This window comes from Crassostrea angulata, chromosome 10 (assembly GCF_025612915.1).
Source record: "Crassostrea angulata isolate pt1a10 chromosome 10, ASM2561291v2, whole genome shotgun sequence".
NCBI lineage: Eukaryota > Metazoa > Mollusca > Bivalvia > Ostreida > Ostreidae > Magallana > Magallana angulata.
The window spans coordinates 9,352,416-9,372,501 of record NC_069120.1 but is presented as its reverse complement, the minus strand read 5'-3'; the positions used below and the strand labels follow the sequence as shown (position 1 = coordinate 9,372,501).

At 33.3% G+C, this 20,086-nt stretch overlaps 3 protein-coding genes across 3 annotated transcripts; 2 read left to right on the top strand and 1 right to left on the bottom strand.

Moving 5' to 3' along the window:
• Positions 1-1,017: 1,017 nt before the first annotated feature.
• LOC128166712 (transmembrane protein 53-like) lies at positions 1,018-4,652 on the bottom strand. The gene is made up of 2 exons (XM_052832030.1): positions 4,420-4,652; positions 1,018-2,216 (listed from the first exon to the last, which is right to left on the bottom strand). Exons 1-2 carry the CDS (start codon positions 4,635-4,637, stop codon positions 1,520-1,522), a joined length of 915 nt encoding a protein of 304 aa, XP_052687990.1. The 5' UTR covers positions 4,638-4,652; the 3' UTR covers positions 1,018-1,519.
• A 39-nt stretch (positions 4,653-4,691) lies between these two features.
• On the top strand, positions 4,692-10,467 carry LOC128166711 (armadillo-like helical domain containing protein 1). The gene is made up of 12 exons (XM_052832029.1): positions 4,692-5,005; positions 5,657-5,725; positions 5,845-6,011; positions 7,105-7,301; positions 7,432-7,516; positions 8,128-8,247; positions 8,831-8,903; positions 9,014-9,059; positions 9,231-9,314; positions 9,617-9,694; positions 9,881-9,962; positions 10,309-10,467. The coding sequence occupies exons 1-12, from the start codon at positions 4,800-4,802 to the stop codon at positions 10,326-10,328; spliced, it is 1,227 nt and encodes a 408-aa protein (XP_052687989.1). The 5' UTR covers positions 4,692-4,799; the 3' UTR covers positions 10,329-10,467.
• A 4,757-nt stretch (positions 10,468-15,224) lies between these two features.
• Positions 15,225-19,973, top strand: LOC128166293 (39S ribosomal protein L13, mitochondrial-like). The gene is made up of 7 exons (XM_052831378.1): positions 15,225-15,337; positions 15,452-15,575; positions 16,955-17,048; positions 17,190-17,250; positions 17,437-17,523; positions 17,961-18,082; positions 19,649-19,973. Exons 1-7 carry the CDS (start codon positions 15,317-15,319, stop codon positions 19,719-19,721), a joined length of 582 nt encoding a protein of 193 aa, XP_052687338.1. The 5' UTR covers positions 15,225-15,316; the 3' UTR covers positions 19,722-19,973.
• The last annotated feature ends 113 nt before the right edge of the window (positions 19,974-20,086 follow it).

Below are 20,086 nucleotides of genomic sequence, written 5' to 3'. Positions count from 1 at the left end.
AATGATTACAAGAAAGATTATTAGGGTTCAAGTACCTCTAACCCCCCCCCCCCCCCCCCCAAAAAAAATTTCTACACCATTTCTTAGCAGTATCTAATCATCATCAAATCTTTATCATGCATGTAGCATGAAATTATCATAGGCATTTATTTTTTTATTATATGTGTACAACAACAGGGCCTTGTATCACTTTGTAATTGCATTTTTGTGTTGAGGACTTGAGAAAATGGTTGAATGCCTTAAACTTAACAATGGACAGCACTCAAATATCCAGTTGATATCAAATATCCACATGCTTCATTTGGGAAATGATTATACAGCATGTAGATAAAACTAGCATTAACACACAGTAAAAACATATTAGCACCTAATAAAGTTAAGTACTCCTTAACAGACCCCCCAAAAATCTGGTCAGCATTTATACCTTAAATCAATGTACACTCTTAATACTTTTTATTATATGATTGATTAATTCCTAGCTCTCTGATTGGCTAAAATCTAACTATCTCGAAAACAGAACATTAAATTCACCTGCACGTGACCCAGGAGGTCAATATAACATTTGATTTTCTCTACATTGGACTAAAAATAGATCGTCCATTGAAACATCGTGTTTCTCAATTTGTTAGGCAATGGCTTCAAACTTGAACATTGCTTGATAACACTCATTAAATATACGTCTTATCAATTCGTCGCTGAATCATATAATAAAAAATTTATTGCTGTTTTTACAATCAATATGATGATTTAGCTACCCTCGAAGTACAATATTCACCCAGCCAGAGGCGAGGTGAATATTGTACTTTTAGGGTAGCTAACTCATCATATTGACCTCAAAAACAGCAATACATGTAATTGTATAATGTTGATAATATGATAAATATACTAACCATACATTTTTATAATCATTAAGTGTTGAGGATAAATGCATTAGTTTATACTGAGGTTGAGCTTGTACTTGAACTGTTACTACCAACTATCTAACATTCTACATCAAAGAGAAAAAAATACAAAGAAAAATTTAGAACAATCTGTATATATGTAAATGTACATCACAAAACACTTTACAAACAACACTGTCTAGTTTTTTGTCCTCTAAAAACAAAATCACGAAAACTGAAAAACACAGAAGGGGGTGCATCCATCCATACTTTTTCTTACAAATCATTTACTTCTTTAGTCTCATCATTGATCATAACTGAATTATTGAATTCTTTTATCTTAATATTAAACAGAAAGACATTTGGACATATACAATGTATTAACAAGCCTTAAGTGCCATACTAACTACCTAGACAAATATCTCTATCATTCCTCATGAACTAAAATCTAAAGCCATTTTTAAGTCACTCTGTACCTCAAAGACCCCAAAACACTAAGATAAACTATCATATAAAAGACTAACCTAATTATAAACAAACTGCAATAGTAATATAACATACAAATTTATGCACATATCTAAATAACAATAAAAAAAGGAAAGAAAAGTAACCAGTATTTAACATATGTTCACTGTCAATCACTGATCCACATCTTCAAGGCAATCAATGTCACTGCCCAGCTTAAGGCATGTGTCTAGGAATGCATTACATTGTACTGTGTAGCTTTCTGGGTGATCTTTGAAGTGAGCAACATGATCAGAATCCTCGTACTGTAAAGTCTCAACCAAGACCCCCAATTCCTCCTTGCGATATTCAGCTATCTCAATGATATCTGATGGCGGTATGATTTTGTCGGCGTTGGAGAAAATAAAAAGCTGAGGCCAACGAGTTTTGTCCTCCATAATGTCCTCATAAACACCATGGGGATTGGCCGAACCAGAAGCTTGGAAAAACATTTTGAAGTACAGACATACACGGAGAAAAAGAAGATAAAATATCATTCCAATATATGCTACATAACGCGCAAATCCTCTCTGTCCAGATGCTATGGCAAATGCCCATGCAGCCCGCAGAACCCTCCTTTTGCCTGGAGCACTGTCTATGATGACCCCCTTCACCTGCAGGTTTTTGTACTTATTTCCGGGTGAAGTCAAGACTTTTGTGATTTCAGTGTACATGAAGCTCCCATTGTTGCTGAAGATGTGAAAAAAGATTGGATTGGCCTCCAGATTAAAGTCTTTGATCAGATCAAGTAGCTTAGTCGCAAGACTGGTCATCAATTTTGGATTAATGTATGATACATCTGTTGGGGGTATGTACTGGATAGTGATGCATCTTTAAAATAAAAACAAAATATTGTATTAACAAAATTATCCAGAATATAAAGAACTGGTATACGTTGCTCCTGGTATTTTATTGATCTGCACAAGTCATTCATGAGGAAAAGTACATTCATAATTTAATACATGTAGTCATAACAGGTATACTCTGTCCCAAGATTTTGCTTCCACCCCTGTACGAAATGTTCCGCTTGGAATATAGGGGGAATTGTGGTTTAATATAGAGAAGGAGGCGTCAGTTTATCTCTCTACATATAAGGTGATGTAGAGGCTCCAGGCGTAAACCAAGCGGAAAACGGGCGGAATTGGGCAGGAATATGAGGCGAAAAATGTAAATGAGCTACACCTGGAAAAATAAAATTCCGCCTGGAAAAATTCCGCCTAGGAAATGAAATTACGCCTGGAAAGGTTTACGCCTGGAAAGTCCTATCTATTGTGCAATATCAAGTGACCTACAGACCTGAATAGCTATTTCTTTTCCATCTAGGATTTTCAAATACTGTCATGAGTGTACACTACTTTCCAAAGAACATGATGAAGTTTTGAAATGCTCTTAAAGTTTACTCTGAAACCAAATTCTGAATCATACACAACTAAATACCATACAATGTACTCTACATTAAATCTCAGTGCCTCACACCTAAGAACTTGTTCAAGAAACTGTAAATCTTTTAAGTGAAATACAAATTGCAGTAACAATACAATTTCATGTACATTCAAATTTACTAGAATAGGTATCAATCTGATCATCTAACATACCAGCATATATTGTATAATCCAGCAAGGACATTATAAATGTAAAAAGCCTGTCTGTGTTAACCATTGCGTTCACACCACCTTCCCTCTTACCTGACTGAATTCAAACTTAACCTTACTGAAATGAACCTAACACATCAATTAATATTGACCAATCAGAGGATTTTACTCCTGCTTAAATTTCCAGGCAGAATTTTGTTTCAATTTTCATGGTATTTTACGCCAGGAAAATTTGAACTTGCCAAATGATGCCTGGAAACCGCCTCTTCTAACAAGGTGTAACTTTTCGAAATTCCGTCTCCACCCCAAATACGCCCAGAATTTGCAGATTCCTGCCAGAATCCACCTATATTCCAGGCGGATTCCACCTCAAACTTCATACAGGAGTCCACTTTTCGCTTGATATTTTGGTAATCATAAATACCTTTGAGCGCAAATCCACTTATAAAAAAAATGTCCAGATTATCTGTTTTAAAACGCCCCCTCTTCCACTTCAGGCTTCAATACACACCCCAAAATAGAGAGTCTACAGGGAATTTGCATTGCATCAGTCATGAAATAGCCCAGCTAGATGATTATGTTGAAAAATTGTGCAAGGTATTCCGAGTGAGTTCTGAGTGGTAAAAAGATGTATACATTTCCCATTATAAATCTCTATAAGAAATTTGTTTTCGTTCCTGTGAACTTTAATGAGTGAAAAATGAAAATAAGTCAATGAAGATATCTTGGATATTTTCCCTTTTATCGATTTCATACTGTATTTCTTTCACAGGTATGCGTATTTTTATGAAAAATCATTTAAAGGTGATGGAAGCAATAACTTGGGGTATACTATAGAACTGTAATTTCAAAAAATTTCAGCTTGGCTAAAATATTTTGACTTATAACATCAGTACGTCACTAACAGAACCATTTTTTCAACTATACTGGCTTTAGACCAATTCTCACCAAGTGCATTTCTCTTGATTGCATTGTTGCGACATTTTGTTAACACATAAAATCATATCAAAAAACGACATAACAATACACTGAGAATAAAACATATTTTGGGTGCATTGATCTTCAACCAGTAAATTAATAATTCATTACAAATACTTTAGTTCATGTTAAATTAAAATAATTATGGATTTATCAAAAACTGAACTTGTTTGTCTAAAATTACATAAGGCCCGCCTTAGTCTTGCTTTCACATGTTTAATGCATTCAATTTTATGCCTGGAAACAAAGTGCATGTGTATACAAAAGTTACTCATTTCCTTCCTATCATTGAAAGTTGAAGGTTACAAGTAAGCATACTTACAACTCTTTACAGAAGCCGTGCAGGTGAAATATGTTTTAATCAAAAAGCGATTGGCGAACGTTATCTATGCAAATTAGACATCCACATAAAATAGTTATGTATAAAAATGACTTGAGATACTCATCAGTGCAGAATCTCTCACCTTTTTTCGTAAATCTTGCAGTATTTTGCAAGGTGTTTAGGTTGGCATCCCGCCCATCCTATTAGGAATACAACAGGTTCTTTTGATTCTCCTTCGATAACGTATTCATCAAGTTCTTCATCGCTGTCATCTATCCCTACACCGGGGGAAGGAAAAGTAATGTCGTATTCAATATCGTCGTCCTCCATGTTTTCGTCCGCTAAATAATTCATCAACATGTAAACTTTTTGATGATTGGTTGTTTTATGCCGAATCAACCAATGAAATATAAGATACTAAATTGAGCCGAATAATGGCGATTAGCAACATGTAAACAATTTTCACACGTTTATTATCCAAATTCGAAGTGTCGTAGCTTTTACTTTGTGAAGAAACAAAAGATGGGGTCAGCAAAGCAACAATCCGCAATATCTAAGATAATGGGACTACTCCAAGAATGGGATAAAGGTAGTAAAGTCGTTAGACAAAAAATTCTACAGGATTTCGTTGCACAAAATCAACATAAAACTGGACCAGAGTTGGAACAAGAATTTGCACAGGCCGCTAGTTTGTTTCTTACAAGACTCACAGCGTGGCTTAGACTGACGTATCCTTTCGATGTTGAGTAACATATTTCCATGATCTATGCAATTTTGCATGCCCTAGCTACATACATATAGTTAACTTAATTTTTTTATTTAATATTTAATTTTGTGCAAATGGGACAAATCACATTCATATTCCTATACTAATGCTTGAAAATGAGGGAACATTATATATTGAATGTCAGACATCTTTGCCTAACAACAACTGCCAACTGATGTTTTGGCCCAAAGACGCCACAGTCCTGAACTTAGAACCATTTTAACAAGAGCTTGGACTTTGGGTAGATAAGTCAAACAGCAATATGACATAGGCCTGTCTATTTCATTGCTGGCCACTCAGCCATTGCCCTTTGAAATCAACAAGATTTGTCTGGCTTTTGAGCTAAGACTACGCAATCGGTGCATATTTCGCTTGAAACCACGTCATTTTCAACTTGTTTTGACGCAAGAAATAGATAGCTAAGTCCAACCGAAAGTCCAAGGTCTTGTTAAAATAGTTCTATTACATTGATAGTCGACATGTCTGGACTAAAGCGTCCCATAGGTTAAGGTGTCTTTAGGCCATACCTTATAAAGTTATAAAACCCATCTCTTTCACAAATCACATTTGAATGGGATTTTTATGCATGTTAAGTTTCCTTGACTATAAAAAGATACATGATAGGAACCTGTTTAAATGAACAACTGAGAGCGATTTCCATATTTTTATCTGCATCAAGTGGGTAAGTATTCTTTTCTTTATATATAGAATAAGATCATTTCATTGACAGTTACTTTTCTAAATAATCAATGAAATTTTGTTTTAATTGTGATCACTTAAAATACTGTTTAATATCTATAGACACAAATACATGGCAGAATTCTTAGAAGTTGGGGGAGTCCTCACTCTGTTAGAGATTATTGGATTAAAACAAGCAAAGGAGGTGGACAAACTCCAGGCTCTGAACTGTCTTATCTGTATAGCTAATGCTGGGAGGAAGTACAAGGAGCTGGTGTGTGAGAGTTATGGTAGGTACATGTGATGTATATATTACATTGGTGTGTGAGAGTTATGGTAGGTACATGTGATGTATATATTACATTGGTGTGTGAGAGTTATGGTAGGTACATGTGATGTATATATTACATTTGGAGCAAAATCACAGATAACACAGCTTCATGTACATGAAATTACTGTGCACATGGTTATTTTCACACAGCTGTGTAATTTTTGCCCTTCTACACTTGCTACCAGTTTCACGCCGTCTTGAATTCGCCCAGACACAGTTTATTTTAAAGAGAGATAATTTAAGACAGCTGAATTTGTCCATTTTTAAATTTGTCCGGTGACAACGAGGACGAAAGTGACAAAAAAAAAGGCAAATACTTTTCTGTATACAGTATGCTTTACAGACTTCTGACAACTAAAGAGCATTTTTGTAATCATGTACCTGCATCTTGAACTCTTCAATATTATTAATTAATAAATAAATGATAAAACTATCAGTAAAACATAAGAGCAATTGCATTCTTTCCCAATGACCACTTAAAGAATATGACAATCATTTATAGCCCAGCTCCTTATAATGACAATTGTACTTTTTTGAAAAATAGGTAAATTAAATTCTCAGGAGGAATGAATGAATTCATTTTTATGCATAAAAAATCAGTAATAAATTTCCTGAAAATGCATATTCAAAAAATTAAAGAGTACAAGAAATTATGTAATTTTCCATAGTAATTTAAATTAATTGAGGTATTTATTCAGAATTCTTATAGTGACGGTGACAGCAAGATTTTTGATTTATGAAAATGTAAAATGCCATTATCAAATTATGAAATAAATGGGATTTTAAATGTCATCACCATGTTTACCAACTTTCTTTTAACAGTTATAAATATTGTATTTTACTGTTTCCCACATTAATACGTAAGATTTATATTCCACTGAGAATAAAAAGCAAAAGAGTTTCACTACAGTTCCTATTTAATATTTCATTGCCTGTTGAGCTTAAAGAATCCTTAGTTAAATTAATAATGGGTATAAATTTTATCAATGTTAAATTCTGATGATCAAAAAACAAAACTGTTAATTCTGTATATGAAATCAAATCATTTATAGGCATCCGAGCAGTTGCAGAGTGCTTAGCAAAATCAAAGTCTGAAGAAACACAAGATGCTTGCAGAAACATCTTGCTGATGCTGGCACAAGGAAATCCCAAATTTGAAGTCCAAGTTTACAAGGGTCTGATCGCTCTCTTGCCCTGTAGTTCTCCCAAAGCCCAGCAGATGGCAGCACAATCTCTGCGCGTCATTCAGGTATATATATTTCCATGAAATATACTATAGTATTATATTCATGTATATCCTTATTTGAAATTTCTTATGTTAATTAGTTTTTAAAGAGAATACATTTCAATTGCTCTAATTTTTGTTTTCACAAATGCAGCCAGTGGTAAAGAATGCCAATCCAAACATTGTAGAACCGCTGTTGAATCTTCTAAAAACATTACATCTTGAGGTGCAGTTTGAAGGTAATAGGCATTTTTAAAGAAGATTCTGCTAATTAATTCTCATTATAATATTTGAGACCTTGCATACTGTACCTTTAAAAAAAAACCAATTTTGATATTTTAATTTCATCGTTTTTTTTGTTTGTTTCCTTCATTGTCATCAATTTTATATAACAGAGCAGATCTTGGCAAACAACTTTCTGGTTTTGACAGTCTATGAATATTAATGAGCTTCTCTTAGTGAATTAGAAGAAAGGAAGTCAATATTTAATGAGAGCTTGTTTTGATGAGCAAACTAGATAGTTACATCCTACCGAAAGTCCAAGCTCTTGTTAAAATGGTTTTATTTCCAACCAATCACACTTAAATTAAAAAGGTTGTATTGAAAAAGATTGATATTTCTGACATTCTTAAAAGGCTCCATTTTAATACTCATTGAAATTGTCAGAGATCAAATAGTGCAAAATTATCAATAAGTGTGGCAAAAGTTCCTTTGTATGTACACAAGGTATCATTAATCATTTGTCAATTAAACATTATGCTTTGAATCATTCAGTATCACATATACATGTATATAAGAAGTAAAATTTTTGTAGTGGAATAAAATAAGATACATGTATTATATGTTTTAGCCATTGAGTTGATTAAAGAACTGATGGAGTATGAGGTATCAGAAACAATCCTACAGAAACTGGTCTCTCTCCTGAGGCCTTCCAAGGAGGAAATTGTCAAACGTCCAGAGATTCTAGAAGGTATACTAAACATTATTTTTCCTGACCTAAAGAAAAATGAAAGGAAAATTCGAAATGTCTTTTAAGAAGAAAAGAAACCAATTGATCAGATATGCAATACAAAACACAACTTTGATTGTCGCAATTCATGGTCAAGATGTATATAATCATCTCCCATCAGGCTGTGGTTACATAGAAAGAAGATATTTTGTTGTTCATTTAAAACTCAAATAATTAGACTAGTGAGAGTAATTCATGGCTAGAGGATTGGAGCGTTTAATGCATTTACGTTTTATAATCTAATTGCGGTTAACATACACTGATTCAAACAGATTATGACAATATACTGATACACATAAATTATTACGGGTACATAGATATACATATTCTTTATGAGATCTGCAAGCATTCATGAACATTAGGAGCCAGCTATGCAGAGACTCTTGGATTTTAATGATACACTACTTTTCTCCTTTTTAAAAGCAAATTATTTCAAATATTTATGTGAATTGTCATGTATAAGGGGAGTAACTTGTGTACAATTAATCTTAACTAGGGTAATTCAAATCAGTAAATAATTTGGTCGATTTTTCATTTTTTATAGATCCAGATGTTCCCAAAATAAATGCACCTTTACCAGTATTTGTGCAGCAAGCTGCAGCTGCTAAAACCATTGGGTAAGTAAAAGTTACTTAAAATTGACACAGGTTGTAAAGTAAAAAATTGACAGTTACTATAATTACGACTTTGAGGCCTATTCACAAGTGCTGTTTGGTTGTGTTTTCAGCATTTTATCAAGAGAATCTAATGAAATTGCAGAAAAACTTATCCAAGTAAGTAAAAAAAAAACCTGCCATAAGTACAAATTCAGGTGCCTGTAATGATAAAATAACTCATGTACACCAATTGTAGTACGCTTTTGACTTCACATTGATTATTAAAAATTTTGAAATCAATTTCAACTCTGGAATTCATTCGTTAAAATGGTGAACACTATATTGCAGTTGAGAGTGACCCATAATCTCCTGTACTCCATGGGTAATATGGATTATGCAGACAGTCAGCGACAGTCAAGTATTTCCTTGGAGGTAAACCATTCAGCATTGAATAACAATCTATTTCAACAATTAAACAACAAAATCTGATGAGTTTTTAAAATTTCTTGATTCTGAAATCAATATTTACTCTTTTAAGCCTTGCTATTAAGAAACTGGTGTGTCTAACTAACAAAATTCAAAGTATGATTATGATGATCAATGGGAGATGTATTGAAAAACAAAAGAAATCTGTCCGGTCTGGATTTCCTTTTCTTTTTGACTTATACATGGAATTCAAGACATCAGTTATTAAGATACAGCAGTTCAACTGAAAATTATTTCTCTTTTCACAGTATTTATGTCGAACTTTTCCAATTGTTGATGAGCATGTAAAGGAGGCAATGGGAGATAATCTTTACGATTTATTCATGGTATGTGAAATGAGCCAATGAAAATTATGAACATGTATACGATTTATTCAAGGTTAATGTGTGAGCCAAATAAGATCTACAAAAATTGGTGAAATATGAATTTCCTTCAAATATTAATTTTTGAAGCTGAATATTCTACATCTACAATATTTTCCGTTATTGATATAACTTTTTCCTGCCTTTTAGTCCAATCCTGAAGGACTTTACATGACAATGACACACGTCCAAGCTGATGTTTTGGTGTCCAATAAAGTCAACATTCCAAAACGTAAGCATGCATGTATTTTAATCAATATAACTTTGAATAGGGGGTTATTTTTTTTTTAATAACAAGTGTGCAAGCTGATGTAGATTGTAATTTACTCAGCTTGAAGTTGATGGCCATGCATAAAGTTAAGATAAATATCAAAAATAAAAATATGTACCGAATTGATTTGTACTTGCGTTAAATTAATGCCATTTATGTTTATGTGTTGTCAATATTTTCAAAATCATGTGAATTGCTTAAAACCCATGATGAAAGTTGTTACAAAGGTAAAAGGAGAGAGAAGGGAGACTGATGATGAGTTTATAATGATTAAAAAGTGAGATGAGATGTATTTTGTGTATTTCAGTGGTGGACAGAGTGGACTAATGCCATTGAGAAGAAGATTTCAAGTCGGAGGAATAAGGAGACTCATGGTTATCTGAGTATCAGTGAAATCTGTATCTGACATTGTTAAAAACCTGTGATATTTGTAAATAGACTGTAAATAAAAAATTTTAAAAATCTTTGTTATTTTCTGACATAGAAATGTTTTCAGCTCACCTGAGCCAAAAGCTCGAGTTAGCTTTTCTCATCCAAGCTTATATCCTTCATCTACTTGAATATTGTCATAGTTAGGATAACTTGATTTTCACAAATTTATCTTAATACCCAAAACAAATGATCATCCTTGTATGGCTTTTTGTGAAATGAAGGGTAAGGCCCTCTTACAAAGAGAGATAATTAGAGGGAAAAAGTATATTATTTAATTTTGCACTTGCACAATCTACTCTTCATATATAGTATCATGAAATAATCAGTTAAATGATATATGGTTTAGAGTATCATGCCACAATCAGTTATGAAAAGATGTGGTTTTGATGGTGAATCTAAGTCAAATTGACCATTGACTAAAGCAAGGTTTGAATGACCTTAAGGGGTTTGCCCATTCATCCATAAAAGCAGCTATATACATATTTTTTTTTTTTACAATTTTTAGCTCACTGACACGAAGTTGGGGGGAGCTTATGCTATACCTCCAGGTTCAGTTTCGGCTTTAGGACCTGGTTAAAGTTTTTGGTGCAGGTTCTGCATCGAAGTTGTTCTATCTGCACCAAACTTGCAAGTGACTTAAAAGACTTGGATGCTGAATCTATGTCTTTATTTTCAGAAGCTGGAAAAGGTTAAGTTTTTGGAGCAGGTTTAAGTTTTTGGAGCAGGTGTCCTTTGATAACCATATGTAAGGTACTGCTGGTCCTTTCCTTAAAAAAAATTGCATGGATGGTGCCTCAATTTATTCTTATGCACTTGAGAGGCTTGAATCTCTGCCATGAATTTCAGATGCTGGAGGACGTTAAGGTTTGTGGAGCAGGTTAAAGTTTTTGAGCAGGTGCCCTTTGATAGCCGTATCGAAGTTACTACAGTTCCCTTTTTTCAAAAAATTTGCATGGATGGTGCACCTTTTGATACTTAAGCACTTGGGGGGGGGGGGGGGGGGCTTGATCGAATGCTGAACCTAAGCCATTGGTTTGGGATACTGGCGCAGGCTAAGTTTTTTTTTTAGCAGTTTAAGTTTTTGGAGCAGATGCTCTTTGATGGCCATATTTAATAGTTATTGATTTTCCTTTTTTCGCCAAACTTAGTTTTCTGTTCGTAAACTACAGTTTATTGACTGTGATACTATGTTTAACTAATATTTGTGAATTTAGCATGCCATAAAGATCAGTATGTAAGCACATTAGTATTATTCAAATAGCAGTAAAATAAAATAAATGGCTTAATAAATAACCCGAGAAGAGCATAATTGCACCTTCCCTTTAGGCATAATAACGTAAAGACAAGAGGCCCACGGGCCACATCACTCACTTGAGGAACAAAAGGTATGATAAAATCTGCTCAATGGAGTCATAATACAAACTATCTGGACAATGTAGTATAATACATGTAGATCATGTATAAATGAAAATCCATTTATTCCACCCTATATATTCTTATGTTTTAAATCAAGTCCCTATTTTAACAGGATGATTTTATAGTCATATCACCTTTCATAACATAACATGTCAGTTTTTGTGAATGATTTAAATATTTTCCTTTGTAAAATTGGATCCCCAATGTGACCCCACCCTAAACTCCTCAAGATTTTGATTTGAAATAATTTGAATCTATATTAACTGAGGTTGTTTTCGGTAAAGTTACAGCTTTTTAGGCAAATTGTTTTTGGACAAAGATTTCTTTTTAAAGTTTTTGATCCTTGTATTCCTATGTTCATCCCCCCCCCCCCCCCCCCCCCCCCCCCCCCGTTGTGACCAAATCATACCAACGATGATCATGATTTGAACAATTAAACCTTGAATCTACCCTACCTGGGAATGCTTCCATACAAGTTTCAGTTTTTCTGGCCAATTGGTTTCCTTTTGATTCTCTTTGATTCTATGTATTCCTATGTAAAAGTTCGACCCCATTGTGGCCCCACCCCTCACCTGGGGGTCATGATTTTCACAACTTTGAATTTACACTACCTGAAGATGCTTTACATAAGTTTCAGCTTTCCCGGCTAATTAGTTTCTAAGAAGAAGATTTTTAAAAATTTACTCTGTATATTCTTATGTAAAAGTTCAATACATCCCCATTGTGGACCCATCCTACCCCCGGGGGTCATGATTTTCACAACTTTGAATCTACACTACCTGAGGATGCTTACACACAAGTTTCAGCTTTCCTGGCTGAGTAGTTTCTGAAAAGAAGATTTTTTTTAAAGATTTACACTATACATTCCTATTTATAAGTTCAACCCCCCCCCCCCATTGTGACCCACCCCTACCTCCGGGGGTCATGAATTAGTCAATATATTCCTATGTAAAAGTTCGACCCCCCATTGTGGGCCACACAAGTTTCAGTTTTCCTGGTCAAATGGTTCTTGAAAATTTCTCAAAATTTTTCAATACTTCATAATTATCTCCCCTTGAAAAATGAACGTGATCCTTCATTTTCACAACTTTGAATCCCTCTTTACCTAAGGATGCTTTGTGCAAAGTTTGGTTGAAATTGGTTCAGTAGTTCTGGAGAAGATGTTGAACATGTGGAAAGTTTACAGACGTACAGACAGACGGACGACAGACAAAATGTGATCAGAAAAGCTCACTTGAGCTTTCAGCTCTGGTGAGCTTAAAAAGCGTAATTTTGCTGAAATGCCCCCCCCCCCAAAAAAAAAAAAAACCAACCAACAAAACTATTATATTCGCCCTTTCTAAAAGGCATATCATAATTCAAAGATAGAAGTACAAAACGCGAAGAATTTTTTTTTTTAATTAAACACCCCTTTTGAAAGGTCTTTACATTTTTATAATTTTAGATATACATTTTATGACATTATTTTTATCTGATCTAAAATATATAATCAGCCCAAAAAATACCTAAAACAAAATTTAAACAGACTTTTATAAATTGCTTTGCTTTAGGTAATTTTAGAGTTCCTGTCCTCAACAGAATTGTACTACAATTAGGCTAGCATGAATAACAATGCCGTGTATAAAATCTATGTGATCACTCTTTCACCATAACCCTATTTATTCTAGATGGTACAAGTATACTATTTACTATCGTTTCAACAATTAGACCATGCCCATGTTAGTACAGAGGACTTTAAATCAATGCGTGACAACTTAACGTGTTCGAAAACATTGTCCTAGTTAGCACATAACATGTTACATGTACCTGAGACGTCACATGATAGAATTTTGTATTCACAAAATTTTGAGAAATCACGTGGTAAATTATAATATTCAACATGCATCCGCTGGGAAAGCGAAAGTAAGAGGACACAGGGTTTTTTTTTCATTTAAACCATGAGCGCATGTTTGTCTATTAATCTTCCTTTGGTATAACATTGATAATGCAAATATACAACTACAGTTAAACGGAGAACAATAGACAAACATGCGCTGACTATGTATGAAGTCAATATAAAAGTTGGTGTCCTCATTATCGTATGGAGACTGAAGAAATCGTGAAGACCCCCACCTATGAAAACAAATTCGTACTTGGTAACAACATACTTTTATTTAACGCAATTGCGTAAAGTTGCAGTTTAGATGTTGTCCATTTCTGCAAATAAAAGAAAACATCTTTTTTTAAAAGTTTATTTTCTCGCAAATATCGCATGTCCTTAAGTGCAGTTATCCTTTTTTAAAAACGTATTTTGGGGGCAAATAATGTAAAATTTGAAAATGTTAAGCCAGTGCAAGTATTTTGATTTTAACGTACATATCTCATAGAGAAAATATACATTAGAAGGTGTGCACCAGTACATGTATATTACCTGAACATCAACAAACATATATTTATATTAATACATGTACTTAGTTTCAGTTCTATGTTTTTTTCTATTTAACATTACAACTTGACCTTAAACAGTATCTGACTGTGCTAGCGCTGTTGTTGACATGATTTTTACAGGTTAAGAACATTATCCTATATTTTGCATGGTCGTTATCTGAAGAGTTTTAAGAATTTCCTTAAATAATTCTATAATATGAAAAATTTGAAATATGGGTTAATTACCTAAGAGGAAGTAAAAGCGCATTAATCAAAAGGAACACGCCCACCATGATTCGAACACCCTCTCATTTGAGAAGTAATTTCTACAGTCCTCTGCCTATCACACTGAGCAACGTTGATACTTTTAAACAAGCTGTGTAAATAACTTTTATAGTTTCACAATTATAAATAAAGTTAGAAGTTTTTGTAAAAAATATGAATTTTGACCCATAATGAGTCCAGTTTAATAAGTCGATAATGAAGAGGAATGAAAATGCATCCTTTTATTAAAATTCTTTTTGAATGGAGTCTAGACCAATTCATACCAAAAATTTGCATATTAGAACAATAAATGGTCAAGAATAAGGCAAAAAACGTCGCATGGCTTAATTAATTTGGAAACATATACCTCTCGTGTTAACAGAATGGAAGCACGTTGTTGACACACATCGTGCTATTTATAGATTAACATATACATTAGCCAACCATAAATATTTTAGCAACATTTGAAAAAAGTTCATTTTTATTGCTCCAGGGACACCTGATTGCTCCAAGTGTGGAATATATAACGCCGTTTGTCAATGTCCTTTATTTGCCCCCCCCCCCCCCCTCCAAATCCGGCAATTATTGAAAATTGGGCTTATTCAAATTTGGTTCAAGAAAGTAAGACACTGTTTTATTTTATATATCGTTTTTAAGTCTGGGTTTCTCAACATGGATACACACAATTTACGAATCATTTGTTGTACAAGCTCTCAAAATAAGCAAAACCGGAAACAGCATGTAGGAGTCCTTGGTAAAGTGACAATTATTAAACAAATTGCAAGAAAATCTCAGAAATGGCACACAACAGAGTTGTAGTAAGTATGATGTGCTAATTTATTAAGAAAATAAAGTTGGTCAAAATTGCTACAAAGATTTTTGCGGATTTTTTGGCTTTTGTGTAACCACTGTTGATATTTTCAATGTTTCAGCAATGGTCTACAATGTCTCGAATTTGGTGGCTGTATGATGCAAAATATCAGTGCCCCTTCAGGTCAGCAAGAATTATTGCAGGATATCTACAAGGGCAGCACAAACCAATATACCATGCTCTGTGTAAGAATACAGTAATTTGATATAGTATTCTCAGCCTCTTTCCAGAAAAGATGAATGTGCACATGAAATAACAGTGTTTACACGGTTTCCAAGTGTGAAGCAAACTGAGTTGATATAATTTTAGTAAATATAATTAGTGCTTGAACCATTATGACGTCAAAATTGGTTTGAAGAATCTGTTTTCTGTACTTTACGGCTTTAGACATTCTATGTTAAATCATGGGAAAAGTAATCCCAATACCTATTTTCAATTTGACATCATTTTAAAAAGGAGGTCAAGAGCTTGTTTTATATTATGTTTTTGGGGATACTGTATAGAGATGGGACGATCCACCGATGCACCGGTGCATCACAGTATTCATTTTGATGATATTTGGATACATATACCATTAATACAATGATACCTAAGCGACCTTTTTTTATTTTCTAAAAATATCGTAGCTTCATATATCAGCTATTTTTAGTCCGCGCGCCTAGTATGAAAGTACAAAGATGGCCGAATACCTCGTAAAGTTGTCAGAACTGTTAGGAAGCTAAATCTGGAGTGTGGATAACTTTTGGATTACTTGTTTAGGAAAAAGTAGTGTATACGAGACCTAAGTAATTTGTAAATTGTGCAACGCTCATTTTAAATAAAATAAAATAACTTTGGACATGTGAAAATACATCGACAGATTGAATAAATTTTAAACCCTTATTCATGTTTTCATTTAGTTGCAATGTATTGTGATATGTATCGTATTGCATCTCGTGTATAGTGATAGGTATCGAATCGGCTAAGTAGAGTATTGTCCCAGCCCTAATACTGTAAGCATTCTAGATAAATTTTATTAGTCAAATATTGACAAAACTCTGAAATTTGTTCCTCAATTCCTTCATATTTCATTGAAAATGACAGTTTAAAACATGATGTTTCATTGTGTTTACCAAAAATTTTAGCCCTGGTACACCCTATCAAACAAAGCTATTGTTATGAAACATCAATGAAAGAATTTATGTCTTAAATTTTATGAACCTGTAGGCACCTTTCATTTACTAGATCTTAACCTTAAGTCAATCAATGTGAACACAATTTATTTAAAAGGTTAAGTGTTATGTTTATCTGAAATACAAATAAGATCTCTTTTGTGAAATATATATATACAAATATATATGTACAAATACAGTAAATACTAAATAAATCACAAAACTGGATTTTAATTCAAAGAATGATCAATCTTGGATACAATTTCTGTTATAAAAGTTTTTTTAAGATATTGATATTATCCAAATTCCTGAACACAGATATTTGTGACATTTTCATTTTACAAATGAAGATTTTTTTAATGTTTCTGCTTTTTATCATAATAATCTATTTGATATAAATTTACCGTCTTTAGCTGATGTTGGAGACCATGTAGTAGTTATAAATTCACGACACATTGCGATGAGAGAGGAGCTGTGGCGAACTTTTACCTTTAGTTATCACACAGGGTTAGTATAAAAGGAGACTGCCTTTAGTAAAAGCTACAATAAAAGTGAACATGTTAAATGAGGAAATATAACATTGTATAAGCTCTTTGTCCTTGATCTATATTTAAACAGAGAACTCACCATTCTTTCTCATTTGTTTAGGTATGCAAAAGGCTTTTCAAGAACTCCAGCATGGAGACTACATTCAATGGAACCTACCATGGTATAGCCTCAGATATCAATATTTTAAGTTATTCAGTAATGAATCATAAGCATTGCAAAACATCAGCTGATATAATTGTAAGCTGATTACAGTCAATTAAAACTGAAATAGGTATAATGAAGGGTTTGTTTGGTATTGAGTTACTTTCATATACAAGTGTTATAGTAAAGTACAATTACTTTTCAGATGATAGAGAAAGCAGTGTATAGTAATATGCCTGGATTTCTGTTGAGGAGGAAATATATGAGACGACTTCATATTTATCCTGATGAGGTAAACAGATCTTTATTTTCCAACTTTTTGAATTGTGTTGGTGGCGATTGCTTTCCTTCCAATTCTACATTGCTCCTGATTCAACTTGTTCACCTCTTTCTCAGGCAGAATAGGAATTTGAAATTGATAAAGTAGCCAATTTAAAATCAAACTAAATGATCCACTCTGGATTTCAGTGTGGTAAGTATTTGCTGGTAATTATCAATGAGTACCCTTTAGTAATTTTGATTACACAAGGTTTAAACAATAAAAACAATTTCACTGTTAATAAACTGAAAGTTTCAATCACTTTTTAACTTATACGAAACTTGATGTATCACTAGTAATTTGAAAACAGCTTAAATCAACAACAGAAAATAAGGAAATGGGAAGATATTTTTGTTGCTACAAATTTTGTTTAAAATTCTTATTTAATGCTGTACCTTTTAATGATTTAGGAGGTCCCCCCAGAAATCCTTGGCAATGTGTGTGATCAGATCCAACAGATACAAAAGGTTCCCAAACGGTTAGATGAGTACACAGCAGAAGAAATTCAGGCCTTCCCAAAACTGTTTGATTGGTGAGTTTATAGACTTTGGTGTATTACCGGTAGTTTGCTACCTCCAGAACTGGTTCAGGATATCTCCAGCATCTACATGCTATTTAGAAAGTAGACAATGGAGATCTATCAGAGATCTCCACACTTCAAACGAATAAATGAGGATTACTCTTGCAGCTCTCCAAATTGACCAAACGAATACACCCCTTGTCTGCATATTTTAGCTCACTAAAGAAACCGTTTTGCATAACATTGACTGCAGGCTTTTTGACTGTAAATATATAGGATACATAGTAACTGTTTTGTAATTCAAGTGATATTTTGGTAAGAGTAAAAAATTAATCTGGAGGACGAGACTTGCTGATTCTTCCTCATGTTTTTTACCAAACCCAAATATTGCTCAGATTTCAAGACAGTTATCCTGTAGTTTGTAAGTCATGCAAAGAGTTTTACATTTAATCTCTTTAAGATGGCTCACAATACCTTGAAATAGTTTTCAAATCAGCAGAAAACAACTTGATTTTGAAAGATAGCATGGTTTATAAGAAGTGTATGTCAAATACATGTAGGTGAAAAAATAAGCAACTTGTATATAAATATGAATTTCTAAATTTTAATTCTGTATGCATGTATATGATCAAAAGCCTGGGGTGGATTTCAAGCCCAATACTTTAATCACTGAGCTATGATGATATTCAATCAACTTAGTCGAAATACACAATTTCATAAAACATTTAACTCGCCATCTTTTTACGTTGCTTCTTAAAAGGTAACTTTTGATGTAGTGAGCTACCTTAGTAACCTTTTCAACAAATTATGCTGTTTTCTGAAGTGAAAGTATGCATGATGCTATGGTGCAAACACTGCAATATAGATGTCTTCATGATACATTTGAAAATCTGCTAAATTAACATATGACTTTGGTTTATTGGGATATCTTCATTTGGTCAATAAACCGGTAATTGGTAAAACAAGATATGAATTGTATCATGTTGAAACCTCAGAACGTAAAATTGCTGGGGCATCCGGTTTCTATTTTGTTTTAAAAAGATATTTTCAAATAAAGTACAGTAGTAACCAAATCTACATTACTGTTAATGATCTTTTGACTTTATGATTTAATCAAGTCTGTTGTTTAGATATGATACCTCATTACCTTTATTCACTTGAAAATGATAATTGTCCTGTTAATGAAAAAAAATACAAGTGTGCTTTATATAATGAATAAGGAATCATTCTTTGAGTATTATGAGGTGATAATTTTGGTCGGGGCATGATCAAATCCAATAAAGCCCAAAGGGCTTTATGATAGATTTGATCACGGCCCGACCGAAATTATCACCTCATAATATTACTTATTCCTTATTACTTATATTTATATAATTTTAGGCCATCGTACGATTAAATATATAAATATAAATAAACAAAGCCCCGCTGGCGCCTTAATTTTGCATCATTTGTATTACGAGTTATAAAGTACAAAATCGATACGTAGTGTTATCACAGGCAAAGACACTTGATAATGTAAATATTGTTTATTCAAGGGATTATACATAAACACTGTATCTCCTCTTAATTTTCTCACAGGAGTGAAGAATATGTTATGGAAAATATCTCGGCAGACAAACCCAAAGATACAGTGAAAGCCGCCAAGAAATGATGAAGAACTTTGTGTTACATTGTATGAGGATGTGTATAGTGATGTGTATTGTGTGATGTGTAGTGAACGGGTGTGGTTGTGTGTTTGGGTGTGTATTGTAGGAGTGTGTTTTGTTTTGTGCCAAATAGGATGATTGAGCCTGATAACGCTATCAGTCTATCTAGAATGGCCACGACTGCTATATACTGGCTATTGGCAACAGATCTTTTTGTATCATTTGAGAAAAATTAATAAACAAAATTGATAAATTCATTTACTGTATAATTTGTTTAATTTTGACAATGTAACTTCATTATCAACCATGTTTTTTGAGCAAATCTGTATTCTTGCATGGAAAGAAGTTGTGATATTTTCCTGTTTAAATT